Below are 12,184 nucleotides of genomic sequence, written 5' to 3'. Positions count from 1 at the left end.
AATCTTTCGAAATATTTCGCTACATGACTTCCTTTGTCACTTTTCTTTCAAGCTATTATCTATAGTCTTTATTATTAAGCCCTATTTCCCAGGTACTCGCTGACCGCGGATGTTCTATTTAGATCATTAATCAAGCTACCCTTTTTATAGTATTCGTTACTACTTTTCGAGGTTCGTAGTAGAGATTTTTCGATTAGTAAAACACTGTTGCCCCATAATAAGCAATAATAAGGGAGAAAACGTTCTAATGGATTAAGCGATTATGTAGTACATGGTAATTGGCAGTATACTGTGAGTCAGTCTCTTGATACCTAGACTTACTTAATATCTCATAAAAAATAGAAAGTGAATATCACATAATTCGTTTGAGGTTCTAACTACTTTCCTTTTCAGTCACAACACAGAGAAAGTTATATATTTTCTACTCTTGGATCGTAAACGAAGGCGTCCTGCCTTGGAAGATGATGATGAAATCGCTCAAAAGTCACGTAGTGAATTAGATGCAGTGGATCCGCCCAGAAAACGACTCGATACTTGTCGTATAAATGGTACGAATTCGCCCAGCTATGGACAGATATCGGAAGGTTCACCACTAACGCCTAGACGGCAAGCTTTCAAGTAAGTTTTCACGCGTTGCCACAGAGCTACAAACTAAAATGCAAACCACACATATGTACATTCGAAACTAAACGCTTTCGTCATTTTATCATATATTTCTTGCATGTTCGCTGTTATGCATTGCCGCTGCTTAACTACGTCCATACAAAAAACTCCAAAAATAAACACACGAACAAACGCGTTGCGCAACATTTCATGCAAAAAACAAAAATACATTTCGAACCATTGCTTGCGCTTTCATTCGTTACCAATTCCAAAACGTTTCGAACAAAACCGAATCAATCACAGCTTCCGGTCCTACAGCAGTTCGCGCAATCACCAGCGTCGCTCGCCCACTACGGTTTCCTCGGTGCGTTCCTCGTCATATCACAGTCCCACACGCTGCAATTCGCCCATCAATTCGGCGCAACAACAAGTCAATGCCATCTCACGTCCATCCTCGCCAGCGGCCACATCCGCCGGACACTCGTCCCGTCACTCTACCTATTCGAGTGAATGCCGCGAGCGTTCCGGCTCGGCACACCATCATCCGTCTGTAAGTCGTACGCCCTCACATTCTTCGCAAAGCGGCGTGGAGGGTATTATTGGCGGTGGCAGTGGAGGTGATAGGGGTGGCGTTGGTAGTGGGGGCAGCGGTGGCAGCAGTGATATTGTTGCGGTGCGTGAAGCACGCGAACGTCGAGACTCACGCAGTGAACGCCAGGCAGCGCTGCAGGCGAGCTGTGGCGGTGTGCCCGGCAGTCCTGGTGGTGGCAGCAATAGTGGTAGCGGCTCAACCGTGCATCATCGTGCCAATTCGGGACCGACTATAGCGATTAGCATGTTCCACGATCCGGAAGCGAATAGCGGTAAGTAGATTTGTGTTTAAAAAACAAAGAAAGTAGTTTTTGAAGAAAAGTGGAGTGAAAAGAAATGGAATTATTTCAAATAGGAACTAAGTCCGATCTAGAAGAAGGTGCTACGTCCAAACGAAATTTTAAGCCTCCGATTTTTTAGTAGAATAACTATTTTCTAATAATAACTCCTTGCAGTTATGAATCCTACAACATCGCCGCTAATGAACAACAGTTCACCAGTGATGCCCGGTTCACCATGCAATGCGCCCGGTGGCCAGCTGTGGAAGACGCGTCTTACAAATATTAAAAATAGTTTTCTGGGTAGCCCACGCTTTCATCGAAGAAAGCTGCAAGGTAAGTTAAGAGACGCACGCAAGGCTTAATTATTACTAACTGTCTTTTAACAGTTTCCGCGGACGAGGTGCATTTGACGCCCGAATCATCGCCCGAGTTGACAAAACGTTCGTGGTTTGGCAATCTAATAACCACAGAGAAGGACGAAACGTTTACAATTTTAGTAAAAGGCAAGCCAATAGCGACTGTGAAGGCACATCTGATACATGCCTTTTTGTCGGTGAGTTATATTCTAGACTTCGCGTTATAGAATTATTAGTTTGATAGCGCTTTCTACTTAATTCTAACATTTGTAATGGCTGTTTTTCCCTTTCAGATGGCAGAGCTTTCGCATAGCGTAGTCTCACCCACATCCTTCCGTGTAGAATACAAACGCAATGGCAATGGACCGGTCATGTTTCAGCGGCATGTCAAGTTTCAGGTATACTACCCGTTATTATTTAGTTAGACTAACTTTAAGCAAGAAGCTTTTCTTTTTTTCAGGTGGATATAAGCGCAATTTGTAAACAAGGAGATATCTCGGATATGCTGTTTGCACTGACATTCACTTTGTTATCAGGTGGGTTACATTTTTTTAACCAAACTAAAGGTAGGGAACATTAGATCATGACAACATGACATGACATATGTGTGGAACCTTACGACAAAAACTGAAAACCCAACCTTTGCTTCTTTTCAGGCAATATACGCCGCTTCCGTCGCATCTGTGAGCATATACAATCGCAAGTGTGCTCCAAACGCTTTCCCGGACCGAGTAGTCCACCCACAGTGGCGACCGTTACGCAAGCCGTTTCGGAGAGTTCATCGTGTGGTTCGGTCTCAAGCGAACGTTTGTCCTATAAACGTCAAGTAAGTTACAATCAAACTAATAGCAAAGATTTATATCCACAAACTGAATAAACTTCTACAATTTCTATAGCAGATTGAGAATGAAATTGAGAATGACTCAATATTTGTTTTCAAATCGGGCAATGGCCGTCGTGCATCGACAACAAATAATAACAATGCACCGCCGGCGGATATTGTGCCCGCAAGTCCAATAGCCGTGCGCTCAAAGTAAGAAAGAGGAATTTACATAGAAGAGAGATGGAGTGAAAGAGAGAACATAAGCTTTATGAAACATTGTAATTGGCTCTCTTTTTCTCTCTCCTAAACGATCAAATTATGTATTTTGATTTGTAAATACCTATTTTCTACTCTCATCACAGTTCCGAAACCGAGCAGCACGAACGCAATCGTGAATTGCAGAGTGATCGTCAGGCGACAACAATGTCAGGGAGTGCAATAGCATGAGAATTATTTCTCTGATTTAGTTACATTTTTATATAAAAGTAATTTTTTTCCAAAACTAACAAATAAAATAATACAAGAAGAAGAAACAAGAAAATACACAAAAAATATATCGAACTACTGTCTTACAATTACGAGTTATACTTAACAATAGTAACATAGCAAATTAAACAAATTAATAAACAATAAATAAGGTTAAAAAATTATGTAAGAAGTACTAAGAATTTGCTAAGTATTGATTAAATTTTTGTTGTAAAAAACTGTGCTTCAAAAGAAATTATGTTGCTTGTGAACCTATAACTAATGAGTTATTATGTGCTTTAAAGCTTTTGGAGCTTTCAGAATTATGTATATGTACACATGCTTAAAAAATTTTAAGCTTTCATTTGTAAATGTTTCAAATAGATTTGTTAAGATGAGTTAGTAAATTTTCAAAAGCTTCAGGTCTTATAAAAAGCTTTCACATACAAAAGCTTTAAAAAAATTTCCACTTTGTATAATTTTCAAACATATAGAGGAATTTTATGAAAAGTTTGTGTTTTTAAGGATTCTGAAAAAAACTTTCACTCCTCACTTCATGTGTTATAAAAAGCTTTCACCTACAAAAACTTTTAAATAAATAGCAATTTTGTAATATTGTCTAAACCGTATTTTAATTAACGTACAAGAGAATTTTGAGTAAAGTTCGTTTAGTTTTAACGTGTTTTGAAAACGCTTTGAATTTTTACTTCCGGCGTTCTGAAAAGCTTTTACCTAAATAAATTACAATTGCGTATAGTTCTTTAAACCGTTTTTACATAACGCGTAGCAGAAATTTGAGTAAAAATTGTTGCGTTTTAAGGTATTTTGAAAAGCTTTCATCAAAAGCTTATTCAAAGCTTTACCTGATGGCAAGGGAAAGAGGGTTAATTTTTCTAAAGTTCTGTGTTACTTAAAAAAACAAACATAAACAAAAGCTCCGTAGTAAAAAAAAAAATATCGCAAAAGTTTATTAAAAGCTTTTCTTGATATTAAAATCAAAACACTAATTGCGTTTAAAGTATAAAGTTTTTCGTTATTAGAAGAAAGTAAATATACATATATTTTTAATTTTAGGTTATAAAAGCTTCTTCAGCTTTCCAGTTTTTCAAAGCTTTGCTCAAACACAATAAATAAAAAAAATTTCGAGTCACATAAAACGTTTAAAAATTTAAATTTATTTTATTTTTAAAAGGTTTATGTGACTCGAAAAAAGAGCACAAACAAAAGCTTCATAGTAAAAAAAAATAAACTTTCACTAAAAGTAAAAAATTCAATATGTTTTTTTTTTAAGTTCAAGCTAATTCGAAAAAAAGCTCTTTCATCTTTCAAGCGCTTCGAACTTTTCAAAGCTTTACTCAAACACAGTACTTCCATTAATTTATTTATCGTTTCTGTCTTCTGTCATACCGAACGTAATGCGAACAAACATTGTTGCCGCCGAGCCGAAAATTTTCGCTATAACGTATTTGAAGAGAACTCAAAGCGAATTGCGTAAGAAAATCATTAACTGTTGTAAAAATTTGTAGCTTAATATGCAATAAGTAAAAGATAAAAGAGAAACTAAGAAAAGCAAAAACGTTCAAAGAGTTGCAAAGAAAAATTGATATTTTGTAGAAGTTAGTTGAAGCAGGAAGCTTGATTAAAGCGTAGAAATAGTTAAAGCAAGAACACTTCAAAGTAGTTACACTCACAAACGAAAGTATGTACTTAAATACAGCAACACATAGTATTACAAACAAAAAATTGAGAAGAAAATAAATTAAGTAAAACCAAAAACAAAATGCATAGTTATTCAAAATAAACGCAGGCAAGTGAATAATAAAACTATTTTTGAAGAAAGCATAGGTGAGAATGTGAAGCTTTTTTTGGCCAAAAGCACAGTAGCTCTTGTATTACTTTGAAATAAGCACTTACTCAACTAACAGTTCATTTTTAATTTGCCTCCTTGTGCTAGTTTTTGCATACGAATTTTGTATTGATAATATTTCCAAAAACTTTTAAAAGCCGAAATAAAAGTTGCAAAAGCTCTGCAGAGCTTTAGTGGTGAGAAAATTTCGTCAGTTCTAAAGTTTTCATTCCGAGTTTGCCGTATGGACTTGTGCAACTAAAATATTGTATTGAATGTATATTATTACGACAAACTGTTGTGGTACAATGTTTAGCTTTTTACAAAATAAATTTAAATACCGCCTAAGCATATATGTATTTGTAAATTTTACTATAAATAATACCAAAAATAAAGATATGAATTGTATGGCAATTGTTAGCTATATTAATGCATTTAGAGTTTATTTTTATTTTTTGTTAAAGAAATCGGTCTCCAGATTCGTACATATTGTAGATTGCCTAATTAAAAGCGCATAATTCAGCTGAGTATTTAACAAAATTGGTAAAATTGGTTTAAATTCGTTTTCTTTCAATTATTTAATTTGAAAAATGTTTTAGCAATTTTTTATGAATTTTATAATGGGTTTTCATAGGTTCTAAAAATGGCTATTACTTTTTCCAAAATTGGGACAGTCTCTCATTTATATTAACTGCTTTCTCGAAATAAAATCAAATAGTTTTAACTAAGCCCCTATTGAGGTTTTTTGATGGCGTGATGTCGATCTATACTAAGTAAAAGTTACTGGGGTCCTCTAAAATACCCTATAGATAACAACACAACCATAAATTTATTTATGGAAATAATCCGTCATCACTTTGATGAAAGAAACAGTGCTTGAGAGAGAAAAAAAAATATTTGTTCGATATGCTTTTAGTAATCAAAAGCCCAAAGTCTCCTCACATTATTTTTAACACCTTCACTCAACAAAATGATGAAGAGGATACTTACATTGGCTTTGTCATGCATACATTGGCTGGGAATGGTTTTTCGGTTCGGTTACGAGATCTACTAAAAGCCTGAGCCTTAACTGTTGAATAAAAACTAATTTCGATTTCTACTTTTCTCATTAAAAATATACTTTCTATATTTGCCAATTATTTATATAAATATTATAATGTATACTTTCAGTAAATTTAAATGTTTTCGAATATTTTTAATTCTAAACTCAGCGCTGCTAAAAATAACCCCCAAAATTATCAAAAAAAAACACAAAAAAACCGTCCAAATGCATAAGAGAAAAACAATAATTGATTATCAGAATTATCTATTGCAAATATTTTTTTACACTGCAGTACTAACGAATTTCCGCTTGCAATTAAGAATGGCAAACCAGCGAAAATAAAACGAAATAAAAATAGTAGAGGCGTGAGCAAACCAAATGTAAAATCTTACAAGTAGAGCACATAAAGAGTGCATAGAAATATCACAAAAGAGCAAAAGCTGAAACACATAAAATTTAATTAGAAACACGCCATAAAATAATAGCTAACATGGATGCCAATGCAACAGTGTAAAGTGCAAGCAAGCAAAATTCTTTGAGGCCGAGTGTAAACGTATCGATAATGCGATTGCGAAAATTATGAAATTTAAAATAAACAATCATAAGTAATTATAAAAAATAAAATATTTCAATTGCAAGTACGAGAACTAAGATAAATTGTCAATACTGAAGTAAAAAATTACTTATATAACAGTTATTTATGAAAATTAATAAACAAAATATTATGTAAAAACTAGTGGGTGAGCGATTATTGCAATATACATATGTAAAGAAGAAGCAAATGTTAATAAATAATGCAGGAAATGTTGAGCAGTGTCCATAAAAATATTGTAGCAATTTTCAGATAATAGCAGAGTAAAGAAAATGCTGGCAACAAGTGTTGGTTTTTCCTTAATTATTTAAAAATTAAAGTTTCTACTTACATATATGTCAAAACTATGGCAAAGATCTCTAAAATATGACACACCTTTGCATAATATACATATATTTTTCCTAACCTAAACCATTATTTATACTTTTTAACATTGCTTTTAACAGTTTAAAGTATTTCAAGCGATTTTTATTTTCGACGATTTATTCTTAATTTTGGTAAAATTCTCGAAAATTTTTTACAATGTATAGTAAAAGTTTTCGAAATGTTTGCATATATACAAAAATACATATCTTTAGTAAATTTATAACGCAGCAGTGCAAACAAATTGAACGAAACTTCGTTTTTGGCTTAGCTGACTATGGTAACTCGAGAACCCCTCGTTAAATTTGTAGGAAATTTAAACAATTTATTATTTACATTAATGTTATTGTTTACATGAAAGTTCAAAACTTTTTTCCAAAATTTAAATGCACATTAACGGTTTCTGAAACGTTTGCATTTGCCAAAATTATTGAGAAACAAATTTATATCACTGTTCTGCCACAAATTTTGATGAAACTACTAATTTCGGGGAACTGACTTTAGCAACTCGAGATCAATTCATTGGATTTGTATGAAATTCTAACAATTTATTGCATACCTTATTGCTATTAATTACAAGAAAGTTCAAAATTTGTCTGCATAATCTAAATGTATATTAACAGTTTCTGAAACGTTGACATATGCTAACATTACCGAAAAACAAAATTATATCACGGTTTTGCAACAAATTTAGAAGAAACTACTTCTTTGGTGAAGTTGACTGTAGCAACTCGAGATCCCTTTATTGGATTTGTATGAAATTCAAGCAATTTATTGCCTACATTTTTGTTATTGAATAAATGAAAGTTCGAAAATTTTCACCGAAATTAGAATGTACATTAGCAGTTTTTGACACATTTGCATATGTTAACATTTCTGAGAAAAAAATTATATCACTGTTTTGCAACAAATTTTGATAAAACTACTACTTTTGTGCAGCTGACTACAGCAACTCGGGAACCCCTCATTGGATTTGTATGAAATTCAAGCAATTTATTGTATACATTATTGTTATTAATTGCACAGAAGTTCGTTGTTTTCGTGCGCAGCATGTACTTACTGGACTACAAATAATATTGGGCGTGATATTGAGTTTTAGAACTTTATGAAGCATTATTTAAAAAAAAAAATTTATATATATTTTCATATTTTTCTATATATTTTGTCGCAAATATAAGCTAAAAACGCAATAACAATAAACTCACCGAGCAATTAAAGCATTAAAACATACAAAAACAATAATAAACGCATAGTCGAGTCATAGCAACATATGTATATCACAAAAGAGCTCATGTATTTACTCGTAAATATTTAATTTGCATAAATCATTCATACTCATACATATGTGCATTCAGTGTTCATATACATACCAAAACATGCATACAAATATATTCACGTATACACGCAAACAACAAACAACAAACAGTTATGCATAAAATGAAGTATGAAGTTGTATAAATTGTTAATTTACATGTGTGCAGCTGGCATAGTCCTAGACTACGCACACCCATACATAGAAATATTTGCATCATAAAACTTATGTACATACATATATACTAAATACATATACGCGCATTGGTCCATTAAGTATTTACAGAATTAGTATGAAAAGTTGCAGATCTGCGCGTAAATATGTATTGTATATGAAGGCGCAAAATTTATAGTGAAAGTTTTGCAGTGTAAAAAATGGCAAAAACATGAAAAAATTCAGCTAAATTGTACAGTATTAACGCTTAAGCATAGTTTAATTCGTACAATATACAAACACATGCATACTATGATTACAAATATTAATTATTATTAAAAAAATTGCAAAATTTGTCGAATATGCCCAGATTTAGCAACTTATTTTGGTATAAGTGTAATTTTGTAAACGACGCCAGTAAACAACTATACATAACCACACATTTGCATACAAACATACAAGATAAAATTCAAATTTAAATGTATTATGTAAATAAATAATATATATATACTTTGTGCTAAGCAGCAAATTAAAACAAAAATGCCTCTACTGAAATTTGGTTATTGCGAAAATTGCCACCAAAAGCTCGTATTAAAGCGACAAAATGCCACTAACTCTCTCACCGCATTCTAAACGCTCCCCCAAAAAGAACCACATCTTATGCTTTATACCAAAAATTAAACATCTAATGCATATATTATATAGCAAACCAATCGTACAACTAATAAAAATTGTAATACACAACATAAATAATATATTTAATTATACACATACAAGCATAGCCGTATACATATATACATTCATACATATGCAAAAGAGAATCATGCATACAAAACACAAAAAAAAAAAAAAAAAAAAATAAAAATAATTAATTAAAGCAAATAGCGAAATCTCAGCATTGCCATTTACTCATTATCATCGTCATCATCATCATCATCTACGCTAATGTCATTGTCATTGTCAATCATTATACACAATCATTATTATCAGCATAATCAAGCATTGCATTGTTATAGCTTATCCGAAACCTCTAGTCTAGACTCATATAATTATTATTACTATATAATATATATATATATACACTCACACATATATATATTTTAAAATTCAAATTGTATTAATTGTTATCGCTTGCTAGTGTACAAAAATTTACAAACTATTTGAAACGCTTTGCTTTGGTGCGGTGCAGTGCGGCTTGAAAGCGTGTGAAGGTAGAAGGCAGGAAGAAGTTAGGTAGTTTGGTTGCATGGTTTGTACTCATAACTATAGGAGCAGCACAGAAATGTACTGAAAATGTTGAAAATCTTAAAATCGAAAGCAGAATTTGATTGCTAAGTCTTCTTGGCACTTAGAAACTGACCACTTTACTCAAGAAATACTCCAGGTACTCCTAATCAATACGATCGAAGGACACAAAAAAATCAACAAAGCGCTGGACTAATATTTTTTGAGCTCAGCCGCCTCAACCGGCCAAGTACAGCGGAAAATAACTGTGGAGATGTTTCAACATAAGCCTTAGAAAAGCTAGGCAATAGAGCAGTTAGTGAATGGATATTTTCAGATCACGTTTCTACATCTTTCTATCTGACAGTCAATTTTCCGACAAAATCCTTACTCTGCACTCGCCTAAATTAGTTACTGCCTGAAGCGCCACACTTTCAGCAGACTCACCCACTATATAAATATTTCTTTGCTTTCTTAATATTTTACAACTTTAATTTTACTATATAGGTATCTTAAAAAAATACAAAAACAAACTCTTTATATACTAATGCACCCTTCAATGCTGTTCCTGCCCTTGAGAAAACGAAATAATGTAGCATATTTATTAAAAGCAGTCAGCTGACTGCCCCCTAACAACAGCATATAGTAACCCCAGTCAAAAGAGTTCATAGACACATTACTTGAGTGCTAAACAAGTACTGTATTATTTATAATACTTGAACGATGTAATGACGTATCAAACAAAGTATTAATTAGTTACAATATAAAATATAATTACAACACGCCACGCGGATGATTAAGGAAAGAATTGTAGACTGTAAAAAGCAAATAGAAATTATTTAATGGCTTTATTATGAAAATATTGAAGAAAAAATCTAATTATGGTAATGGTAATGATTATTTATGGTAATGCTTAGTTGCGGTAATGATTACTTATACGATTACCAGCCAAAATTGCATTGGTGTGGTAATGGTTTGAAGTAATGGCATTGTGCTGTGTAATTAATGTTGATTTTGCGTATTCTCTAAGCTCACTCCGGTTTCTTAGTATTTCACTTATGTTCGTATTTGATTTACTTACAACAATTACCAATGATATTTTGTACGTATGTAAGCACTTACTATTATATTTCGTAAGGCATATTTGTTATTAGGTTAAAGAAATTACAAAAATATTCATATTGTTTGCGAAATGTGACACAAATAATAATATTAATAATAATACTAATATTGATACATATTAAATGATATTGAGTAATGATTAATTGAGGTGGATAAGAGAAGTCTAATTATAAATAAAAATAATTACAAATATTAAAAAATGGCGTTTTAATTAAAATTATATTTCGTTTTGCTTTTTGGGGGTATATTCTAGTCTAGAAATAACAGAAAACCGATTTTTTTAATTATTCAAGAATATATCCTTATATATATTTTTTCAAAAGTCAAATTATATTCGGTCTTTCGCGTCCAAACTGGGTTGACCAAAACTGAAACTTTAAACGCGTTTTTCTCGAAACTGTATTTTTGAAAATAATACCCATAATTTGTCTGGATGGATTTAACTAAAATTTCAAAAGAGTCTTCTTTATAGACTTGTGTATATCTGGAACTAGCCATAACCCTAATTTTCAATTTTTACTATTTTTAAAAAATTCGAAACAGTCAAAATATCATAACTCTAGACTATAATATAATTAGATAATTAGTTTAAAAATTTATTTTTTCAAGTAGTAGGAAGCGTTGGAAGAATTTTCTTATGTGATAATGAGAAAAAAATGGAAAAATCTAAAGCGACTTTATTAAGAGCTTATACTTGGAGGGACTTACTAAGAGCTGTCGAAAAACCTAAAACCAAGCAAAAAATATATATAATTTTTTTGGCCCACCCTTTTGACTTTTGAGAATAATTTAAGTATGAGGAAAAATAAAATTTAAACATTTTTTAGGAGGAACAAGCGTAGATTTTACTGAGTTGGCAGACCCTGAATGGACAAAAATACCTAGACCTGTTTGTCGTGGGAACACTCTATCCTCACACTAGGAAAATATCAATCACACTCACTATTTGATAACCATTTCACCTCTAGTTGCCGATTAGTAAGTCGTGGATTACTCGTTACTTATTAAATTCTATAGAAAATACATGTAGATGGCATCACTTCTCAGCTGTTCTTATGGCAAAATAACTTAATTATATGGTGTGCACCTTTTCTTTGACGTTTCAGACAAACAGCTGTCTGCTGGTGACTGACAGCTGATCGGTAAAAGTAGCACACAACTAAGACGCATACACTTGCTTGCAGAGCAATGTTTTGACAGTTCCTGAGCGCAGAGTATTCCAACTAAACGAGTATTTACAGTGGGGCAATACAGACGAAAACTAGGAGCATATATTTAAGGGCCCATTTTATATTTAAAAGTTATGGTATTATACTCTGAACAGGGTTAACCATGTCCATCTCAACGCTTGTCTGTATACATAGTCGCTCAGATTTTTGAGATATTGATCTGCTCAGTTGTGAGAACTGTG

The 12,184-nt window shown here is 32.5% G+C and overlaps 1 protein-coding gene across 3 annotated transcripts in view; it reads left to right on the top strand.

Annotated features, from left to right (window-relative positions):
- The window catches only part of LOC126761501 (serine/threonine-protein kinase BRSK2), a 51,037-nt gene extending 41,316 nt beyond the window's left edge, over positions 1–9,721 (top strand). Inside the window, exons 8-16 of one of the 3 annotated variants that reach the window (XM_050477770.1) lie at positions 394–618; positions 922–1,466; positions 1,650–1,808; positions 1,862–2,028; positions 2,125–2,229; positions 2,292–2,367; positions 2,488–2,657; positions 2,728–2,864; positions 3,017–9,721. In XM_050477770.1, the coding sequence (XP_050333727.1) occupies positions 394–618; positions 922–1,466; positions 1,650–1,808; positions 1,862–2,028; positions 2,125–2,229; positions 2,292–2,367; positions 2,488–2,657; positions 2,728–2,864; positions 3,017–3,101 (1,669 nt within the window). In that variant the 3' untranslated portion in view covers positions 3,102–9,721. Of the gene's footprint in view, positions 1–393; positions 619–906; positions 1,467–1,649; positions 1,809–1,861; positions 2,029–2,124; positions 2,230–2,291; positions 2,368–2,487; positions 2,658–2,727; positions 2,865–3,016 lie in introns of all 3 variants that reach the window. The other 2 variants (XM_050477769.1, XM_050477768.1) reach the window with 2 other exon arrangements.
- The last annotated feature ends 2,463 nt before the right edge of the window (positions 9,722–12,184 follow it).

Source organism: Bactrocera neohumeralis, chromosome 6 (genome assembly GCF_024586455.1).
Source record: "Bactrocera neohumeralis isolate Rockhampton chromosome 6, APGP_CSIRO_Bneo_wtdbg2-racon-allhic-juicebox.fasta_v2, whole genome shotgun sequence".
In the NCBI taxonomy this organism is placed as follows: domain Eukaryota; kingdom Metazoa; phylum Arthropoda; class Insecta; order Diptera; family Tephritidae; genus Bactrocera; species Bactrocera neohumeralis.
This window is presented reverse-complemented; position numbering and strand designations above follow the sequence as displayed.